Below are 24,701 nucleotides of genomic sequence, written 5' to 3' on the forward strand. Positions count from 1 at the left end.
ATAACTTTTACTTTTGTAAACAAATAATAAATAGCTAATATTTTCTCTATGATTGTAGGTTAAATATTAGGATCATTATCAATAGAAGTATACATTTATTTGTGTCTGGGTCATGGTTATTGGAGTTTTCCCATCAAAATACCCAGCATACCTGATATTTACTACATTCTAGATTATAACTTTAGTAACAGAATCTTCCAGAAAGTTTCACTGATAGAGGCCATCCATTTAGTATGTACGCATGGAGGGGGGACAGGGGTAATCCAAATGCATATGCTTGTGTATGGGGGGCTCTACTGATAATGTATGTATGCATAGGAAACAGGGTGGTGGTGAAACCTTGATAATAGTTTGTGTAATACGTAACCTGTTCGACTGGGTTCAGTCGGCGTTTGAATTTTAGTGGATACTAGACAAACTTTTTAAAGTTACGCAGCTTATTTCTTTGATGCAACCAGACATTCAACATCGGTGGGCTATCTGTTTTATTAAACACATTAATATTATTAATCTTTTGTCATTTCTGTGTGGATTAAATATAGGTCGTCTATAGAATGGGGGGGGGGGCATCAAGTGTACGTACACAGGTGGGGTGTGTGTGTGTAAAAAAGTATGCATGTGTACAGAGAGGGTGGTGAGGGGTCAAGCTTTCCTAGATTTATACGTATGTACTAAATGGATGGCCCCATGTTAACTTTTTTAGAAAATGCTAATTGTGACATAGGTCAAGTTGAGGGATTGAAAATCTTGCTTATGTATAAATTATATAGAATCAGCCTTATTGTTGTGTTAAGTATTTGATTTGGGCTGGAATTATTTAAATTATTATTCTTTATAATTACAAAGTGCTCAATAATAATCTTTGATCACAGCCTCCATCTCAGTGTACAAATAAATGGAATATAAAAATGATAATTCTTTCAGTATGTTTTTTTCCTTTCAGAGCATCAGTCCTAATGAGTTTGCACTTCCTAATGGAGATCGTATATCACTATTTTTTCTGGTAAGACCATATTTTGTGTTTTATAAAAACTTATTAAAATACATCAATAAATTACTGTTGCTCTTCTGGGTCATGATTTTATATGGTTTAAATAAGCCAGTAATGGATATATGAATTTTTAGGTCACAAATATTGAAGAATACATGGCAAATAGTGAATTTTAAGGTAATTCCCATGTGCAATCTAACTTTGTTAAGTAGATAAAAAAAACTTCCCCAATATTAAATATTGGACTAACCTAGCAGTTCATAGATGACGTAGATTTTGTATAGCCTGCAATAAACAATTCCCCAATGTGATCTTTTGGCATTCTAAAAAGCACTCTTGCTTTATTCTCCTAAAGCTCTGAGATTGTATTACTATGTGGATAAAGTTTGTAAGTGATATGTTAGGATTTCCGCAGATTATCTTTGTTGACCTGCTTGACACTTCATGGATCCCTTTTGTAAAGTCTGATGGGTTGTGTGTGTGTTAATATGGAACCTTATTTTTGGTCTACTGGGGAATATATAAATTCTAAACAAACAATTACCAAGAGTTTTATTGACTGCAAATCAGCTCCTTCAGCATTGTTTAATATTGAGATAGAATTGTTCTGTCCATAATGATGAGGTGGAGTAGAGGTTTTTAAAGGTGATGCTGACAAATACACACAATAATGTAATAGAAATAGATATCCAAAATGTAGCCTACCTTTAAAGGTCACCTGTGTGTTAAACTCACCAAATTATTGTAGGGATAATCCTTATTTAAACAACAAACTGTTTTGGAAGCAACCTTGACAATAATGTACAGATCAAATTGGCAACTGTCTCCAAAGTGGAAGTGGGTTTGGCATACATAGATTTAATGAAAAATGGGATGAAATTATTAATTTTGGTAAGATGGATCTGGATGCATTTACAATAGAGTTATGAAAATTCAGATATTTTTTGGTTTTTTACAGATCTTGTGCAACAATTTAGTGTGAATTCCTTAGCAATGTAATTTTCAGCATGAATTCCTTTGATAGCAGTGTAATGTTCAGTGTGAATTCTGTAGATAGCAATGTAATTTCTGACATTTATGATCATCAAATTAGCACCAGAATTGACTACAAAGTTTAGATATCTTTTTCTAATTATCCACCTACTCATTGAATGGAAAATTTAAACGTTCATTTTCTATTTTAATTATGAATGCACAAATGGTTTTGGGGGAATGTGATGTGCAATAAAGGAAGAGCAAAGTGAACATTGCATTTTGTGAATGTTTAGATGAATTGAGAGAATCAAAAGGCAACTATATTGTCCTCCTCAGATATGGATCCATATATATATATATGTACACACACACACAGTTGGAAGCATGCTATGGTATGATATGAGGACATATGACATGGTGAGCCTTAGAAGTATCCCCGCTTAGCCATTTTTTTTACTTCTCAAACAGGAGGCAAGTGTTGGTCCACCACAGATTTCAGCCAAGAATACTCGTTCTCGTACACTGAAGATCTTTCCTTCAGAGGTAATATTTGATTTGTCATACTATGTTTAGTTCTTTTTGCATTTATCTTTGTTTTGTATGCCATTGTCTATCTTTTGTATGCCTTTAATACTGGCCGCCATATATAGCCTATCGTGTGCTGAAAAATGGCGTTAAACCCTACAACAACAACAACTACAACAACATTGTATGCCTGTATATTTATGCCATTGTCTATGTTTTGTATGCCTTTATATTTATTTTGTACACCTTTATATATATTTAGTATACTTTTATATTTATTTTGTATGCCTTGTATATTTACTTTTTATGCCATTGTCATTGTTTTTTCACCTTTATATTTATTTGTATGCCTTTAATATTTGTTTTGAATGCCTTTTGGGGCAAACCTAAACTGACTTGTCACAATATAGCCAGGATTGTGTTGATGTGCCAGTCAGTCTTTGACATTCATTCTTTATAATGTGCATCCACCTACAATCCTCAGTGACCAGATCTGCTGGTGCATTATACACTGGTAGCTGCAGTTCCGTGAAGAGGAAAGATTGGATTTAGAAGTGACACTTAATGAAAGCTGTACCAACTTATAGATTCTTAAAGTATTGGTTATTAAAAGAAAATTATCACAGTTATTGACATGAGTAGGTTGTGATAAATTTGCATATTGAACTTGGGTTACAGTTGAAATAATTTGTTTGACATTGTTTTGTTACAAAATACAATATGATTAAAAAGAGCAAGAATAACACAAAAATTTCAAGTTATTTACATAAGATAATAAGTTTTTTGATGAAAATAATTCTGAAAATTCAATTTGTTTTTTTTTTTTAATTGGGCACATGAAGATAATAATAACTTCCCAATATTTTGAAAAGTGACCAATTAGATTCAATGGTTTTCTTAAGGTTCAACAATGTTTGAGTTTTGAATAAAGCTGGTTTTATCTTTAAAAACTTGCTTACCCCAAAACCCCTGAATTTCTGATTGAAATCAAAATATTAGTAGATCATATAAATTTATTAGATGTGTTTTCCAAAAATAATGAATAAATGGGTTAAGATTTGGTGGATGAAATGACACAGCAGATGGAGCAGTGTCCTTTGCGATATTTGTGTGCTAGTTGCTGTAATTATGTTTTTTTCTATTTTTGTAAATTTTTTGTCATGATAAACAAAATAAAATGAATATATTCAGTTTCCATACGAAAAAAATACTCCTTGAAAAATCCTTGAAAATGAGCTATTTGGATCAGTATGACCTGTGTCAATAAGCTAACAATAATGCACTGATTGTTCACTATAATAAACCAGTTTTTCACTATTATACTCTGATGGTTTACTATAATACACCAGTTGTCCACTATGATACACCAGTTCACTATTCCAGTTGTCCACTATAATAATAATAATAACAATAATGAGGAATTTATATATATATCACCTAATCTTTAGAAGCTGTAAGCGCTTTACAACATTAGACAACACCAATAAGATAAAAAACATATAATGATATGATTACAAAAACAAACACCATGAAATTAGAAAACATTAAAAAAACATGCTGAGAATATTTAAGGTAGGAAACATTATTAGGTCTTTAAGTTTGTTCTTGCAGTCAAAATAAGTGAGTTTTGAGAGCCCTCTTGAATGTGATCACTTTGTGTCTTTGTGTCTAAGTTCAGTGGGGAATTCATTCCACGTTGCTGGGCCCAGGTATGCAAAAGAACGCTGTCCATATGACTTTGTTTTCATAGTGGGAGTAATGAGTGTACAATTGTCAGAAGAGGAGCGTAAGTATCTTGCTCGTGTGTACACATGGGTGAGGTCGGATAGGTATGTTGGACTAGAGTCCGACAGTGAAACATAGCACAGAGAACAAATTTTTTGTTTGATTCTGGATCAAATGGATAGCCAGTGTAGGGTACAGAGCAGCAGGGAAGTGTGCTCTGATCATGGTACTCTAAGTATGATCTGAGCATCTTTGTTCTGAAGTTTCTGGAGCAGATATTGAGATGAACTGGACAGAATTGAGTTACAATAATCCAGTCTTGAAAGTACTAATGAACACACAAGTGTTTTAGTGGCATTAACTGAAAGATATTTGCATATTGAGCTGATGCGTCTCTGCTCAAGAGATGCAGCCTTGCATATATTCATGACATGTTGGTGCAGTGTGAGAGTACTGTCCAGAGTAACACCTAGGTTTCGTAATGATTGTGTGAATTTAATGTTGGCGTTGCTGATATTTATTGTTTGAGGTAAAGGATGAAAATGAGAAACTCTTTGTGTTGTGATCAGAATGGCCTCAGTTTTATCATCATTTATCTGCAGCTTGTTAAATGTCATCCATGATTTCACATCAGAAATGCATCTCTCTACACCTTGGATGGTAGCATCAACTTCAGTTAGATGGCTAGATTTGTATATTTGGGTGTCATCAGCGTACAATTGGTGAGACACTGGATGATGATCTATGACACTTGAGAGCGACTGAGTGTACTGAATGATAAGAACAGGTCCAAGAACAGACCCCTGTGGAACACCACAACATAGATCAACTGGGCTGGAGTGTATTCCATTTGCAGATACAATTTGTGTCCTGTTGACCAAGTAGGACTTGAACCACAGTAAGGCTGTTTCGTGAATGCCAAATACATGCTGGAGACAGTGAAGTAATATATCATGGTCTGTTGTGTCAAATGCTGCAGACAAGTCAATGAGGGTGAGGACTGTAATCTTTCCGCTATCCAACGCAGAGAGAATGTCAGTAACTACTTTTAGAAGAGTAGTTTCAGTACTGTGGCAAGGGCGATATGCAGATTGTACATTGCTAAAAAGACTGTTTGAATTTAGATGAGATACAAGCTGGGATAGAACAACCTTTTCTAAGATTTTTGATATGAATGGGAGATTAGAAACTGGGCAATAGTTCTTTAAATCGTTATGGTCTAGTGTTGGTTTCTTCAGCAGAGGCTTTACAAAGGCAGTTCTCCACTATAATATGCCAGTTGTCCAATATAATACACCAGTTCAGTATAATACACCAGTTGTCTACTATAATACAGCAGATCTTCACTATAATACACCAAGTGTTAACTATAATATGACCGCTCCTGTGGCCTAGTGGTTAGAGCATCTGCCTCACATGCGGGAGGTCGTGGGTTCAATCCCTGACCGAGTCAGACCAAAGACTTACAAAAATGGTACTAACAGCTGCCTTGCTTGGCACTCAGCATTAAGTGGTTAGTGTTAGGACTGGTTGGCCTGGTGTCAGAATAATTTGAGTGGGTGGAACATCATGCTACATGTCTGCGGCATGATGCCCCAGTGATAGACATCACTATAAACTGCCACACTGCAGACATCCTAGCGATATGACTGAATAATTGTTAAAGCAACGTTAAAAATCCAAATCACACATCACACAACTATAATATGCCATTTGTTAACTATAGTACACCAATTGTATATTATAATACACAAATTATTAAAAACTATGACACCATTTGTTTACTGTAATAGACTAAATGTGCACTATAATGCACCAGATATTTGCTGTAATACACCAACTGTTCACTATAATACACCAACTGTTCACTATAATACACCAACTGTTCACTATAATACACCATTTGTTCAGTATAATACACCAACTGTTCACTGTATTACACCAACTGTTTACTATAATAACTAGTTATTCACTACAATACAATAAGTGTTTTACCATAATAGGCCAATTCTTTACTATAATACATCATGTTACAACAATTGTTCATTATAATACAAAAATTGATCCTATAACACATCAGTTGTTCACTGTAATACACAAAAATTGTTTACTATAATACACATACCTTCATTCTGTTTTTGTTACTGTCAGATATTTTCACATAGTCAGTTTGCAGCTTGTTGTGAAAACCTGTGCATGGCATGGTCATTCTTGACTTAGATTTAAATATCACGAGTCCATTATAATATAAATATTGAACATTATGGCTGAAAATAATTTAGGCTCAGACTGAGAATGTACAATAGTCCCAGATCGAGATTTTGTGAAAGATCTTTTTTGCTAAGAGAGATATCACTGGTATATTAGTATATTGGTGGCTTGAACTTAAGCATCATGTAGGGCTTAGCTCATTTACACATTTTATGATGTTATATTTGAAGACATCTGTTGTAGTGTGTTCTTTATATCCAGGCACATTGTTTATATTTTGGAGCAGGTTTTTTGCATCTTTATTTGTAGAGCAGGTTATGAGCTTAGCTAAACATGCAAATCATCTGTCTGTACTATAAGACATGGATAGAAATAAGTGGTTAGTACTATAAGACATTGATAGCAAATCATCTGTCTATACTTTTAAGATATTGACAGCAAATCATTTGTCTGTACCTTTAAGACATGGATAGCAGATTATATGTCTGTATTTTTAAGACATTGATAGCAAATCATCTGTCTATGCTTTTAAGATATTGATAGTCATCTTTTTATACTTTTAAGACATGGATAGCAAATCATCTGTCTGTACTTTTAAGACTTTGATAGCAAATCATCTGTCTGTGTTGTAAGACATTGATAGCAATCATCTGTCAGTACTGTAAGACATTGATAGCAATCATCTGTCAGTAACGTAGGACATAGCAATCATCTGTCTGTAATGTATAGAAACAAATGGATAGCAATCATCTGTCTGTGCTGTAAGACATTGATAGCAATTATCTGTCAGTACTGTAAGATATTGATAGCAATCATCTGCCAGTAATGTAGGACATAGCAATCATCTGTCTGTAATGTATAGAAACATGGATAGCAATCATCTGTCTGTGCTGTAAGACACTGATAGCAACCATCTGTCAGTAATGTAGGACATAGCAATCATCTGTCTGTAATGTATAGAAACACATGGATAGCAATTATCTGTCTGTGCTGTAAGACGTTGATAGCAACCATCTGTCTGTACTATAAGACATTGATAGCAATCATCTGTCAGTACTGTCAGACATGAATAGCAATCATCTGTCTGTAATGTATAGAAACACATGGATAGCCATCATCTGTCTGTGCTGTAAGACATTGATATCAACCATCTATCTGTACTGTAAGACATTGATAGCAATCATCTGTCAGTACTGTAAGGCATGAATTGCAATAATATGTCTGTACTATAAGACATGGATAGCAATCATCTGTCTGTACTTTAAGACATTGAAAGCAATTATCTGTAAGTGCTGTAACATGGATAGCAAATCATCTGTCTGTACTTTAAGACATTGAAAGCAATTGTCTGTCATTACTGTGACATGGATAGTAAATAATCCATCTGTAATGTAAGACATGGATTTCAATCATCTGTATTTAATGCAAGGCATGGATAGTAAATCATCTGTTTGTACTTGTGAAATCATACGTCTTTAAGATGTGGATAGCAAATCATCTGCCTGTGCTGTAAGGCATGGATAGTAAATTATCTGTCTTTAATATAAGACATGGATTGAAATCATCTGTTTTTAGTTGTAAGACATGGATAAGAATCATATGAAATGATATGCCTGTAAGATGTTGATAGAAAATCATCCACCTGTGCTGTAAGACATGGACAGCAATCAACTGTACTGTAAGACATTGATAGCATCATCTGTTATTACTGTAAGACATAGTAATCATCTGTAAGTAATGTAAGACATTGATCGCATTCATCTGTCTGTAATACACAGCAGTCATCTGTCAGTACTGTGAGAGATGGAAAACAATCACCTTTATGTAATTTAAGACATGGATAGAAATCATGTGTCTGTAACATAAGACAGATAACAATCATCTGTCTCTGATGTGAGACATGGATAGCAAATCATCTGTCTGTAATGCAAGACGTGAATATCAATCATCTGTCTGTAATGTAAGTCATGGATAGCAATCATCTGTCTGTACTGTAAGACATATATAGCAGTCATCTGTCTAATGTAAGACATGGATAGCACTCATCTGTCTAATGTAAGACATGGATAGCAATCATCTGTCTGTAATGTAAGACATGGATAGCAGTCATCTCTGTACTGTAAGACATGAATAGCAATCATCTGTCTAATGTAAGACATTGATAACAATCATCTGTCTGTACTGTAAGACATGGATAGCAATCATCTGTCTAATGTAAGACATGGATAGCACTCATCTGTCTAATGTAAGACATGGATAGCAATCATCTGTCTGTAATGTAAGACATGGATAGCAGTCATCTCTGTACTGTAAGACATGAATAGCAATCATCTGTCTAATGTAAGACATTGATAACAATCATCTGTCTGTACTGTAAGACATGGATAGCAATCATCTGTCTAATGTAAGATATGGATAGCAATCATCTGTCTGTACTGTAAGACATGGATAGCAATCATCTGTCTGTACTGTAAGACATGGATAGCAATCATCTGTCTAATGTAAGACATGGACAGTAATCATCTGTCTGTACTGTAAGACATGAATAGCAATCATCTGTCTGCAATGCAAGTCATGGATAGCAATCATCTGTCTGTACTGTAAGATATGAATAGCAATCATCTGTCTGTAATGCAAGTCATGGATAGCAATCATCTGTCTGTACTGTAAGACATGACTAGCAATCATCTGTCAGTACTGTAAGACATGAATAGCAATCATCTGTATGTAATGCAAGTCATGGATAGCAATCATCTGTCTGTACTGTAAGACATGGATAGAATTCATTTATCTGAACTGTAAGACATGGATAGCAATCTGTTGGTACGACATTTATAGAAATTTTGAATAATTTTGAGGCTCAGTGTGAAATTATGCCAGTAGTACAACAGTAACATGAAAAGATTACTCATAAAACTTTGTTATTTCCTTTGGCAACTGTTTTCTTAATAAAAAGATAAATCTGTTTATAAATTGCATCAATGAACCTTTCTTCTAACAAGTCTGTTCCTTGCAGTGTCGTGAAAGAGGGATCACATACAAGGGTCCTCTTCAGGTTCAAGTGGGGTTCTCAATCAATGGAAACATGGAGATGCCTATTACCAAAGTTATAGGGGAGATACCTATCATGGTCAAGGTGAGTGGATCAAGGTCAAAGACACAGTTTAAGAAAACACATCAGATGGAAAGCTGACCTTGTACATTTTATTTTTCCAATTATCTTGACTATACAGTTGTGCTTTTAATATTTGTTTTTGTTCTTTGTTTTGCTGTGCTTTCACCATATTTGTGGAGTCAGCATTCATATTAATTTGTACTCATGTCCATCTTAATCATTTCCTGTCATGTCCATCACTAAGTTAGTTTTGCAATTTACAACTTTATAAGGACTTGATGGATCCAAATGAGATAGTCTGTAAACAGAAATTCATGCAAGTCAGCAGATAGATAATGAGTCTCAGAGTTATTTTTGTTTTTTTCTATTAACCCTCTGGACACTAAAATAATCACCCTCCTGTTTGTTGGTAACCCCCCCCCCCTTCAGATTTAAAAAAAAAGCATTAAGGATATAACAATTTACAAAATGTTAGTCCTTTCATTCATCAGTTTATAATTTCTAACCTGTTTGTCACTAGTGATCCCAAACATTGTCAACTTGTTGGTGTTTTGAATCAAAAAGTAGTTTCTTTAGTAAAATGTTAGCCCATATTTGCATGGGCAAGTCAATGTTTTGAAGCAATAGATGTAATATAGTTTATTGTCATTGATAATTTCACTAATTCCGTAGCTACATCTCACTGAACACAAGAGTTCCTGCTTTGTGTTGATTGTAAAAATCTTAAAACTAGACATTGCAAATATGTCTGAAGGCAGCACAATTGTTTTAAAAATGGATTGTTCTAGAAACCGGAAAAGGACACTGAGAAGTCTGCCTGCTAGTTTATTTTGAGAACTTCCATTTAGTTTGAAACACTAGTAAGTATGTAAACATAGAACTAAACCTTGAAAAGATTGGCACCACTTTTATTATTGCTCGATGGAAAAATTAAACAGGAAAATCGGCAAAACGTCAGATGTGAAGAAAGATTAAAATGTTATACATGTGCCTTAATATGGAGTCCATACATAACAAGAATTTACATACATTCACACATGCATGTACATGCTTGAGTACAAGTTTGCACACACAGACACACACACACATGATCATGGTTGGATATTTATTGATGTGTAAATTTGACCTAATCACTCACAAAGTAAATAAAGTCCAAAGGACTTTTGTTAACTTTGTGAGTGATTAGGTCAAATTTACACATTGATAAATACAACTGAATACATAGCTCAGTCTTCGATTAGCAAGAGTCATTGATTCTTTATACAGTAATATAGTGTAGAGTGTAAGAGCGAGTTAGGCCAGTCATATAAGGAGCTTGTTAGTATCATTATTTTAATATATGTTGATTGATGCTGTTCAAACCCGGTTATTCCTTTTTTTTCTAACATTGCCCTTGCATAGGGCATGTGTTATTATATCATTTGTTGTTCTGAATTTCTATGCATTTCAATCTTTGAAAAACAAAATCGTTTCTGCTTTTAGTGAGCTCCCTTACTTGATATGTGACCCTGATTTTGAATAACAGCAGGTGAAACATTGTTGAAGTGAAATGATATAATTTCTCAAGATTGGATTGTAAAGCCTGCCATATGCTTTCTTTGTAAAAGGTGTGGTTGTTGGAATGCACGATTAACTGTACAGTTATATTGTTTTAACTTTTATTGGATGATTTTAATCAGGGTTGCACATTTTGGTAGGAAATCAAAGGTGGATGGGTGGGGATTATTACTATGGTGTAAGATGTTGATATAGATGAAACTTCACATAAAATACCTGGTAACTGGGAATCAAAAGTAGTCTACAGAATTTACTAATGTATAGAAATAATTCTTCATCATTAGCAATTATATCCAATCAGGTTGCAGAAAATTTGGTCCATTCATAAGTTTCAATTATATATGTACACACACTTTTGAGACAGTAATGATCTTCTGTACACGAAAGATAATGTGGAGTGTACATTTTATGATGTATATCTATCCACTATCTGTCTGTTTTGTCATCCCTTTTGTTCTTTGTGCACAATAACTTAAATTCTCCAAAATCTACCGTTACCAAATTTTGTAAGTATCTTGCATTTGGGGCAAGGAAGAAACTGATTGCTTTTGGGCTCTCATGGACTGAAAGAAGAAAAACTGTTTTCACAGAATACTGGACTTGTATGCCAGACATGTTGACCAAACTTTATAATTGGCTTGCATTTGAGATAAGACACCTGTGTAAGTTACAATGCTCAATCAAAGTGATGCAGAGAAGAAGAAAGGTTTCCAAAAAATATCTTTTTCTTTATCACAAAATGTCATGGATGGCTTGCAGTTGAGATGAAACTTCATGGATGGCTTGCAGTTGAGACAAAACTTTGTGATTGGCTTGCAGTTGAGACAATACTTTGTGGATGGCTTGCGGTCGAGACAGTGAAGACATATTTTTATTGTGTGATCAAAAGATCAAAGGTTAATTTCACAGGTAAAAATAAAACGACCAATGATTCCACAAAATGGAAGTTTTGTACCTCATGTCATGACTGTAGATGGTTTTCATTTTGAGACACATTGATTTTTGGGTTAAAAGATCATGGTTCAAGTTCATAGTCACTCCAAGAAGGAAAACATTTCCTTGAAATAACTAAAGTCCTATGACTCAAACCCTGGCCAAACATTGTGGATGACTTGAATTAAGACAAGATGGCACCTTTTCATTTTGGGACTCAGGAGGTAAAAAGCTATGGGCAACAGGACTGAAAGAAGAAAACTGTTTTCAGCAAAATAACTTGACCTGGTGGGCATATAATGTACAATTCTTGGTAAAATTTTCTTTCAGTCTGACGTGTGTAATCTGGCAGGAATGTCTCCCTCACAGCTGATTAAACACAATGAAGAAGCAGAGGTATGTGTCTGTATTCAATTCATAATTTAACTGCTTTGTCATGGCCTGTCACACACAGAAAATACAACTAACAAGTCCAGGATCACAATTGAGATTTGCCGAACATAAATACTCAAGTCTGCATCCATAACAAAATAATTGAGTGGGATGAGTGGTACATTTCCAAAAATTACTACCATAGTCTCTTTTGAATACATATAGTTTGACTTAAGAAAAATATCAGCAAGCCATATACATGTTTTGCTTAAAAATTAATTCAGTAGAATGCAGTTTTGGAAAGCTGTCTTGAAAAAAGACACAACACTGGAAAGTGAAATAAAGAAAAAAGCTATAATAGAATGTTTGTATTGTCTTTGAAATTTAATTGATTTAGATAAAATAGAAATAAAGGCTACAGCGATGCTAAATTTTGTCATGACGGCTTTTGTCATTGTCTAAAGGCAAAGTGTTTTGTTCATTACATTAATTAACAGTTAATATTTATCACTCTGTTCCCCAGAAATTTGAAATGATTGCTTGACACAGAGATTATAAGGTTCAATTCATTATCTAGACCATTTTATTCATTAAAAATTATTCAGCTGCATTCAGTGGATCTTTCTTTCATCACAGTGTAAAAAGTTGGCAGGTAGAACAAGTTGTCCACCTGTAAGGTTTGTATGAAGTAGATTTGGCCCCAACTTAAAAATGTCCCATAATATTTATTGAATGTCAGACCCAGATTTTACTGGGCATTAAATTTCACAAGCTAAGAATACTTTCAATCAAGTTTTAAAAATGGTGGCTAGAGGTGTCTCCAGCTACAGGGAATGATGTATAATTAATGGCTGGAGATCTTAACCTATGGGCATTCACATTTAAAGAAGATTTATAAATTTGCCTCCAAGAAAAGTCCAGCCAAGTTGAAACTGCTTGGTGTTTGAGTGACCAGTAGATTATACTGAAGTTTGATTTTGAGGCCCATTCCTTTGAGTGATATAGTCATTAACTGTAGGGAATATCAGCTTAATGGTCTGGTTACGGGAATGTTAGGTTAACATTTTTGGTAGAAAACATAGTGAATGTTTTATGTCTATTTATCGCTGTAGACATTATGATTGCTTCAATCTTTCTGTGTCATTCTTCATTTTTGGTCCCAATATTCATTAAACCTGGTGAATTATTTTCCCCTGTACACAAGTGTGATATTTATTTTGGTTCTGGCTGTACAAACCCCAAACCATCCCACCGTGTGAGCCCCATGGAGGGATCAATGGGTCGAATACACAAAAAGTGCATTTACTGACACAATTTAAATATTTTTGGATCAAATTTTGGGTTTGCAGTTGACATCCATATATAGTTAATTTTCAGACATGAGTACAAAGTCAGATATGCAACTGCCATTTGCCCCTGGGTCAAACCTTAATCCCTTCCCCCTTAAGCTCATAAGTTGGAGACTATTGAAATCTCCATACTGTAACCATATATTAGCAGTCCCAGATAGTGCCTATTCCTTATCAGTAAACTGGGTGAAAATTGACTTTTTCTTATACTGTCTGTGCTAAATTTGTATTAAAATCAATACTGATAAAAACATTTTTACGAAATAAACTTTAATTAAAAGAGCTTTAAATTATCTACAAAAGTATATAAATTTCATTAATATGTACTTTTTATTGCATAACCATATGGTCATGTAATTATCAACCAGTTATCAAAAGTGACGGCTCTCAGTTCATTGCTATTTCCTGTGTGCACTTATTCACACCGGTGTGTTTGTTTTGCAAATGCGGATCGCTAGAACCTCATGAATATTAATGAGGTATTTGTCAATTGAATGGGGAATGAATGACGTTTCCGATTGTGTTTTGAAAATTTGCATATGATGACCTTGTGCTGAGAAAATAGTCCCTAAAGTCTTGCTAGTTATTTTCCACTCATGGACGTTATATTTCAATTTTCAATATACCATTACAAAATACAGATTCTAATTTCTCTTTTGATACCAAATTTGTTTTTCGGAACAAGCATTTAAATACCTGCATTCAGTTTCGAAAGTACACTTTTTCCTCAAGTTGACCTCCATAAGACATGTCGGCGAAGTCGCCATATTGGTTTCACAATAAACATAACATCGATGTGAAATATTGGCAATCACAAGACAAATGATGTGATGTATGTACACCATTAGAATGTTTTATATCGGTATGTAATTCTTTTGTATATTTATTTATTTATTTATTAAATATTTTGTATAATATAACGTAAGTGTTATCTTATTAATGATCGTCCTTATGTTGACATGTATATGTAGATTTGACAGATTTACTCTCAAATTATTTTACGGTTTATTTTTCTTCTTCAAAACTTGCATCTAAATAAAAATGAGTGCCAAATTATTGGATGCAAATGATGTTTAAATATTTTAATAATAAAATGAAATCTCTGTAAACAAAATTTAACCAAATAGCTCTCAAAGATTGGTGGTACGAATAGAGTACAAACACCTGATTTACCGATCGATGTTTTGTATCATGATAAAGTACTGCTCTGCAATTTTAGATGATGAACTATATCTTTTTTTAACTTTACCTTTATAGATTTTCCTGGTCCTTACTGCCAAAAAGCAGGAATAAGTGTTGATACAGTATCTTCCAAATCTTGTTAAAAAAAATTAGACAAACTGTCAAAATGGAATTGTGATTGAAATTTTCAACTTTTATAAGAAAAATAATCAAACATTTGCTAAATTTTGCGACATTCTAACATTACTTAATGAGGGGTGTCAGTCATTTAACCAGTCTTCTCTTTCTAATAGAGTTAACAGTGTACTTGACCAGAAGAAAAAATTTCTGAGTAAAAACAGTGCTAGGTGTAGAAAATATTAATGAACTTCTAGGGAAGGAATTCAAGACAATGGTGCCAATAAAAAAAATCTTATCATGTGACAGAAAACAAATGCTTCAGTGAGACAGAGTCAGACAGTGTGTCAAACAATGAAGTTTAGTTGCCATGTATTACTTACAGCTCTAACAATGTTGGCATACAAACTGAAAATGAAACAGAAAATGACGTCACAAAACAGTGGAACATGAAAAATATTTATGCAACAAACAATCAAGAAAACTGCGCATATTAAAAAAGCAGGAAGCTTATTACAGACAAAAATTGGACTCAATTAATAATTGAATCAGTCACTATTCTGTAAAAAAAATGTCAACAAAAGAAATTATACATCATGATCAAAAATCAATATTCTTTGTTTTTGTGAACTTCAGTGACTTAACAAAAAAACATCAAAGCTTCACAAAGCAGAAGGTGTCTGTCACAAACACATTGAGGAAATAGAATTGCTAAGAAAAAACCTTGAGGAACTTCAAGAACAGCATCACTTGCTCACAATAAAATTCTATCTGTTGATGCAGATTTAGACTGACCATATTGTGACTATGTTGTTAGTCGTAGGGCTTATGTATGTTAGAGTGACTGGCCCTTACTGGGAACTCATTACGTCGGGAAAAGTGCCATACTTAGAATTGTATATACACATTCAAAACTTGCAGAAGTATTTAAAAGATTCTGCAGAAAAACCCAAACTAAATGAAAGTGATGAACATTGGTTGGGAGAGGTGTATGAAATTGCAATTGAGCAACGCTTCTATGAAATGACAAGATTTATCAAGACAGAAAATTACTGAATCAAGTTATTACTTCCATCTGTAAGTCAGTGGTAGGAACTACTGAAAAACAACTCTCAGATTTCTTGCCTAGTGGGCAGTACAGCGAAGCACCTGATCCAAAGACAATGATGAGGACACAGTTCGCGCAAGTGACCAATCTTGGCTGTGAATACCACTTTGTTGACGTTGATAGCAGTCAGAAGCGTAGACAATATGCCTCCTTGCACCACCACTCCTCCATTCAAGTACTAAAGAGAAACCATCTCAGAATGAAAGAGTGGTATGACAGTATGACTCCCACAGAAAAAGAGTCATTGTGGAAGAGTGCATGCCATGGTGGAAAAGACTTGTGTCTTAAACGTAAAGAACACCAGAAACTTGTGTGCAATGACATATTGGACCAAATGAGTGAACCGATACCAAAGAAGAGAAAACGAAATCCGAATGAAAAGTGAAATAGATGAACACAGTACAGTATGTCAACAGCTGCTTATTCTAGACCAGCTTAAGGAAAATGATTATGTTGTCGTAGCATACCAGGATGCTTGGTGCCCTGGATATATTTATGAAATTTAAAGTGACAATAATAATAATTTGATAGTTAAATTCATGGCACCATGTAGAAAAGTGAGAGTTGTTATATGGCCCAGCAGAGACGATGTTCAGGTAGTTAAGCCTGAATTTGTCATAGCAACTGGAATGCTTCCAGAATCTCTAAATTCTGTACAGCATTAGGCATTCTCAGAGCATAGAAAATTTAATCAACTGTTTATAATATGTGCCGATGTTTTCTTCTGAATTAAATGACTTGTTAAGAAATATGTTGTCCGGTATCTGAATTGTCTGGTAGAAGAAAAGTCTAGATTTTAACTCCTTATTTTCTTCCCTACACTGAAATCTAGGGGACATAGTTTAATATACTGTAGATATTTGAATTCTACATGTAAAAACCCTATAAGACTGCCAAGATTCATGGAGATGTCTTTTTGAGATCAAAAGTCGTGATGGAAATACTTATTTTATTAAACGTGTTGGGTCCGCGACTTAAACGAATTAAACAAGCATTTAAAGAAGGCAAAAATTCACTGAAAAGCCAATATTTGCCAATATTCAAATAGTCATAACTTCTGAACTAATCAACATATTTCAGAAATTAAAACTCTTCTTAATGAGTTCTATAAGAATCGATCATTAAAATGCAAATATAAAGTGTTTGTAATTTTGATGGGTTGCTGAACAGATGCACTTGCTTATCATGAAAAGATGAACTCATCTATGCAATCAATATTGGCCCCTGGATCAGTCTTTTTCCATCTGGTATTTATCCCAGGATTATTATGTGGAAATTAATAGTCACCAACAAGTCTTTGGGGGTTTGGTAGAAAACTTCTCTTTCTCAATCAGTTTTTGTCTAGTTAATTATTCTGACAGAAAACTAATTTTTGGTCATAACAAGAAATTCTAATTCTTCATCCTAGGGCAAGTCGGACATTTTTCTAGGCCAGTGAAGATTTGTTATCAATAACTCAGAATTAATAGTTATGCTATGATTTAGACCAATACTCATTGCAGCTGCTGTATACTTGTGTGAATGATTGCACATTATAACATGACACAGTTTAGGCCAGAGGAATGGTTAACTGACAAGATCCCAAAAAGTGGAATCAAATTAGAAAGAAGATATTGTAACTGCAACCTTTGATAACTTAAAGAGTATTATCTAACAATGCAGGTTACAATTTACGATTAGATCTGTTTCCCTGTCACATCAACATTACAACAAAAAAACTTTGACTTACCGGTCTATATATACCATATGGACAAAGGGAAGAAACTCATGCTAATTACCTTCTCTTACAACACTGTCTATTTACCCATATACAGTGGATGTTTAACAGTTTAAACTTTCAATTAAGAACAAACATTACACCACATTGCCTCTAGTTATCCATCAGAAATCTGATTTAATTATTCATCTCCTTAGGAAGTTGGTTTGGTATTGATCATTAATGTATTTGTTACATTATGGCAACATTATTTTTCTGTTTGGTTTAAACACTATTTTTAAAAAAATTGCATTTTATGGGTCTTGATTTTCTGACTTTGTAGTCCAACATGGTATTGTTGTTACTTGTTTATGGTTGTCTAATTTTTGAGCATTTCCTTGTTTTTTAACATGTGCAATCTTGCTATGGTGAATGCTTACAGGATTATTTCCCATTGTCTTTGTCGTTTTTATTATTACAGTTACACATTTAATGACCAAATCTTCAAATTACAAGGAGTTGGACACACATGAGATGTACCTTACTTGTACTACATGTTCCTGAGATTCACCATGCAGTGTTGACCCAAAGTGGTCACAGGGAATGTAAATACATTGTGCTAACATCAGAAATCTTGTTGAAACAAATGGATAGTACTGATACTGAAGCTTACAATTTACTAGCTACACTACTGCCATAATAGACTGGAACCTTTCAAGGCTTTGAGTGGGTCATGGATCCCAACAACCAAGTAAAACATTTATCAGAGATGGCAGATAAACATAAAATTCACATGTCTCAACAAATGATAACAAATTTGTAGTGAACTAGAGAAATTATGTAAAATTCAAATACACTGACTCGACAAATGAAGACAAATTTGTAGTGGACTAGAGCAATTATGTAACATTCAAATACACTTGTCTCAACAAATGACAACAAATTTGTAGTGAACTAGAGAAATTATGTAAACGTCAAATACACTGACTCAAATGATAACAAATTTGTAGTGAACTGGAGAAATTATGTAAAATTCAAATACACTGACTCAACAAATGATAATAAATTTGTAGTGGACTAGAGAAATTATGTAAAATTCAAATACACTGACTCAAATGATAACAAATTTGTAGTGAATTAGAGAAATTATGTAAAATTCAAAATACACTGACTCAACAAATGATAACAAATTTGTAGTGGACTAGAGAAATTATGTAAAATTCAAATACACTGACTCAACAATTGAAGACAAATTTGTAGTGGACTGGAGCAATTATGTAACATTCAGATACACTTGTCTCAACAAATGACAACACATTTGTAGTGAACTAGAGAAATTATGTAAAATTCAAATACACTGACTCAACAAATGATAACAAATTTGTAGTGGACTAGAGCAATTATGTAACATTCAAATACACTTGTCTCAACAAATGACAACAAATTTGTAGTGAGCTAGAGAAATTATGTAGAATTCAGATACACTGACTCAACAAATGATGACAAATTTGAAGTGAACTAGAGACATTATGTAACATTCAAATACACTTGTCTCAACAAATGACGACACATTTATAGTGAACTAGAGAAATTATGTAAAATTAAAATACACTGACTCAACAGATGATAACAAATTTGTAGTGAACTAGAGAAATTATGTAAATGTCAAATACACTGACTCAAATGATAACAAATTTGTAGTGAACTGGAGAAATTATGTGAAATTCAAATACACTGACTCAACAAATGATAATAAATTTGTAGTGGACTAGAGAAATTATGTAAAATTCAAATACACTGACTCAAATGATAACAAATTTGTAGTGAATTAGAGAAATTATGTAAAATTCAAATACACTGACTCAACAAATGATAACAAATTTGTAGTGGACTAGAGAAATTATGTAAAATTCAAATACACTGACTCAACAATTGAAGACAAATTTGTAGTGGACTAGAGCAATTATGTAACATTCAGATACACTTGTCTCAACAAATGACAACACATTTTGTAGTGAACTAGAGAAATTATGTAAAATTCAAATACACTGACTCAACAAATGATAACAAATTTGTAGTGGACTAGAGCAATTATGTAACATTCAAATACACTTGTCTCAACAAATGACAACAAATTTGTTGTGAACTAGAGAAATTATGTAGAATTCAGATACACTGACTCAACAAATGATGACAAATTTGTATTGAACTAGAGACATTATGTAACATTCAAATACACTTGTCTCAACAAATGATGACACATTTGTAGTGAACTAGAGAAATTATGTAAAATTAAAATACACTGACTCAACAAATGATTACAAATTTGTAGTGAACTAGAGAAATTATGTAAAATTAAAATACACTGACTCAACAAATGATAACAAATTTGTAGTGAACAAGAGAAATTATGTAAAATTAAAATACACTGACTCAATAAATGATGACAAATTTGTAGTGGGCTAGAGACGTTATGTAACATTCAAATAACACTTGTCTCAACAAATGACAACAAATTTGTAGTGAACTAGAGAAATTATATAGAATTCTGATACACTGACTCAACAAATGATGACAAATTTGTAGTGGACTAGAGCATTTATGTAACATTCAAATACACTTGTCTCAACAAATGACAACAAATTTGTAGTGGGCTAGAGAAATTATGTAAAATTCAACTACAATGACTCAGCAAATGATGACATATTTGCAGTGGACAAGGGAAATTATGTAATGTTCAAATACACTAGACTCAATAAACAACAAAATATGTTGTGGATTTGATAAATTATGTAAAATTCAAACAGAAAATAACTGCCCTACTGATAATTATGAGATGAGTATTGGTCTTACTAAAGGAATACATGTACTTAACACATTAATATGCTGGTAAATAACTATAATGACATTTTTGTTTCTTCTTGTTATTAATCTAAATTGTTTCCAAAATTGGATTTGGTCCAAATATCTTTCACAACAGTTCATTCATCTGTCATGTTTGTATAGATGACATGTGTCAAAGGTGGGATTGAAGGTTCAGAAATATAATTATAATTTGTGACAAATACAACTCATTTGTAACAAGCATTAATAACTTTAATAATAATTTGGTTATGAAAAATAAAAACATGCTTTTAATATCATTAAATTTGTAGCAAGATTACTCGAACATTTCCTTACATTCCAGATGGAAACTACCAAAGTTCCATAACATTGAAAAAGAACCTCGATATGTAGCACAAGAAAAAATAATGCAGTATAACAGTAATATCATACACCTCTTAGGGCTCTGCTTAGGACAGACAGTAAAACTGTTAATTGTTTGAAGATCATGTTGGTAAATCCACAGATTTGTATCATATTATAAGATCTCCACTATTGGGCATATCAGATTCCCATTTTTCTCGCCCTGCAAATTTGGGGACATTATAATTGTGTGGATGGGTGTAAAGTTTTGTGACCTTTATTCATATTGCAAGTTTTTTTTTCTTTATTCTTTTTGTCTCCAGGAGATGGGTGGATATTTTATCATCAATGGAATTGAGAAGATCATTAGAATGCTAGTTCTGCCCAAAAGGAATTTTGTAAGTTAATTTCTCATTTCCAATTCTGAATGCATTGGATTAAAGTGAAGGTAAAAAGTTATGAAAAGTTTTGGTTTATGCAGGATATATACAGGAAGGTTCTGGTAAATATTATTTATACAGCTTATCTACAGCAAAATTCTGGTAAATTTTGAATACAGGATTCTGTTAAATATTGTGTACACAGTGTATTTACACCAAGATTCTGGTAAATATTGTATATAAATATATATACACCAAGATTCTGGTAAATATTGCATATATACACCAAGATTCTGGTAAATATTGTATATATACACCAAGATTCTGATAAATATTGTTTATGCAGTTTATTTACAGCAAGATTCTGGTAAATGTTGTTTACAGAGTATATCTACTGCAAGGTTCTGGTAAATATTGTTGACACAGTGTATCTACTGCAAGGTTCTGGTAAATATTATCGATACAGTAAATATTATCGATACAGTGTATTTATTGCAAGATTCTGGAAAATGTTGACACTGTATCTACAGCAAGGTTCTGGTAAATATTGTTGACACAGTGTATCTACTGCAAGGTTCTGGTAAATATTATCGATACAGTAAATATTATCGATACAGTGTATTTATTGCAAGATTCTGGAAAATGTTGACACTGTATCTACAGCAAGATTCTGGTAAATATTGTTTACACAGTGTATCTACAGCAAGGTTCTGGTAAATTTTGTTTACACAGTGTATCTACTACAAGTTTCTGGTAACTATTGTTACAACAGTGTATCAAGATTCTGGTAAATATTGTTTACACAGTTTATCTACTACAAGTTTCTGGTAACTGTTGTTGACAGTTTATCTACTACAAGTTTCTGGTAACTGTTGTTGACAGTTTATCTACTACAAGTTTCTGGTAACTGTTGTAACAACAGTGTATCAAGATTCTGGTAAATATTGTTTACACAGTTTATCTACTACAAGTTTCTGGTAACTGTTGTTGATAGTTTATCTACTACAAGTTTCTGGTAACTGTTGTTGACAGTTTATCTACTACAAGTTTCTGGTAACTGTTGTAACAACAGTGTATCAAGATTCTGGTAAATATTGTTTACACAGTGTATCTACAGCAAGGTTCTGGTAAATATTGTTTACACAGTTTATCTACTACAAGTTTCTGGTAACTATTGTCACAACAGTGTATCAAGATTCTGGTAAATGTTGTTGATACATCTTATCTATTGCAAGATTCTGAAAAATGTGTAGACACTGTATCTACTGCAAGGTTCTGGTAAATATTATTGATAAAGTGTATCTACTGCAAGATTCTGGTAAATATTGTTTACACAGTGTATTTACAGCAAGATTCTGGTAAATGTTGTTTACAGAGTATATCTACTGCAAGGTTCTGGTAAATATTGTTGACAGTGTATCTACTGCAAGGTTCTGGTAAATATTATCGATACAGTGTATTTATTGCAAGATTCTGGAAAATGTTGACACTGTATCTACAGCAAGGTTCTGGTAAATGTTGTTTACAGAATGTATATACTGCAAGATTCTGGTAAATATTGTTTACACAGTGTATCTACAGCAAGGTTCTGGTAAATATTGTTGACACCGTTTATCTACTACAAGTTTCTGGTAACTATTGTCACAACAGTGTATCAAGATTCTGGTAAATGTTGTTGATACATCTTATCTATTGCAAGATTCTGAAAAATGTGTAGACACTGTATCTACTGCAAGGTTCTGGTAAATGTTATTGATAAAGTGTATCCACTGCAAGATTCTGGCAAATGTTGACACTGTATCTACTGCATTGTTCTGGTAAATATTGTCAACAGTATCTACTGCAAGGTTCTGGCAAATATTGTCGACACACTGTATCTACTGCAAGAATCTGGAAAATGCTGTTGACACAGTGTATCTACTGTAAGGTTTTGGTAAATATTGTTGACACAGTGTATCTACTCCAAGGTTCTGGTAAATATTGTTTACACAGTGAATCTACTGCAATGTTCTGGTAAATATTGTTTACACAGTGTATCTACTGCAATGTTCTGGTAAATATTGTTTACACAGTGAATCTACTGCAAGGTTCTGGTAAATATTATGCATTGGAGTGATACTAGTAATCAAACACTAAATCAAGGTAATTATCACAGAAATCATAAAAAGTATCTGAATTAATTCTAGTAAAATATGAACTGTGAAATTTTGCAGATTTTATTTTGTGTGCGAGTTTTACGACTGAGTCATGAACTTGGAACGTTATAGTGGTCCACCTCTTATAATGACCACCCTTGCTGTAGCAGGAGAGTGGCCTTTTAAGAGGGGTAGCCTTTCTGTAGATGATCACATAGACTGGAGTAATAGTTGCATATAAAGTACAAAAGGCTTTGCTTATTTTTTAAATATCTTCGTTTTAAAATCATCTGTATGTTATAGAATTTATGTGATAAGCTTGAGTTGATCTTTTTAGGATTATTGTGAATAATTATCAGTCACAACCCAAAATCCTATGAAAACCATGTCAATAAAATCAGGGTACAAACATCTGACTGTTTCTATCATTCTCCATCCTATAGTCTGACAATACAAACCTGTTTGTTTGTATCCCCCTACCGATTTAAATAATGGAAACCTTTAATGTGATAAAAAGTGCAAGGAACTTAATCAATTCATTCATTGATTTATAGTTTCTAACCTGACTGTGAGTAGAGTGGCCCTAACACCATGATCATCTGCGCGTTCCATGCTTAACAGAAGTTTTCAATGTAATAGACGGACATGCTTGGATCCATTTCCAGTTCCTGGACAATTCCATTTCCAGCAAATGGGTGTGTCACGACTACAGATGTACATACATAAGTTGTCTGCTTTCTGATATTTACAATGTTGAATCAAGCAAAGGAAAATAATGACAACAACAAATTTGCTTTTCACATGGATTTAACAAGCGGTTCAATTTCTATGTTCATGTGTGCAAATGGATATAGATCCAGACACTCAACGTAATGGTTGCCGAACAGGATGAACTACGTCATTATGTTGTCTGATGGAAATAAACTTGCCTATAGTGTATGCAATATGGCGCCATGTTAGTATGGAAAGTCCGTTAAGCATGAAGTGTTGAAGGGGATGCCAGCATTAGCGCCATTCTGGTCACAGTCATGTTAGAAATTATAAATCAATGATTCAGTTGACTTAGTTCTGTACACTTTTTATCACATTAAACGTTCTTGTTTTTGAAATCAGTAGGGGGGTACAAACAAACAGGGATGTAGAG

At 33.4% G+C, this 24,701-nt stretch overlaps 1 protein-coding gene across 1 annotated transcript in view; it reads left to right on the forward strand.

Annotated features, from left to right (window-relative positions):
• LOC149786164 (DNA-directed RNA polymerase I subunit RPA2-like) overlaps positions 1–24,701 on the forward strand; it is a 182,786-nt gene that overhangs the window by 19,763 nt on the left and 138,322 nt on the right. The window contains exons 3-7 of the mRNA XM_089976517.1: positions 944–1,003; positions 2,435–2,509; positions 9,444–9,563; positions 12,363–12,428; positions 21,366–21,440. Of these exons, the coding sequence (XP_089832643.1) occupies positions 944–1,003; positions 2,435–2,509; positions 9,444–9,563; positions 12,363–12,428; positions 21,366–21,440 (396 nt within the window). The remainder of the gene's footprint in view (positions 1–943; positions 1,004–2,434; positions 2,510–9,443; positions 9,564–12,362; positions 12,429–21,365; positions 21,441–24,701) is intronic.

This window comes from Sinohyriopsis cumingii, chromosome 12 (genome assembly GCF_028554795.1).
Source record: "Sinohyriopsis cumingii isolate HCF-2022 chromosome 12, ASM2855479v2, whole genome shotgun sequence".
NCBI classification, from domain to species: Eukaryota; Metazoa; Mollusca; class Bivalvia; order Unionida; family Unionidae; genus Sinohyriopsis; species Sinohyriopsis cumingii.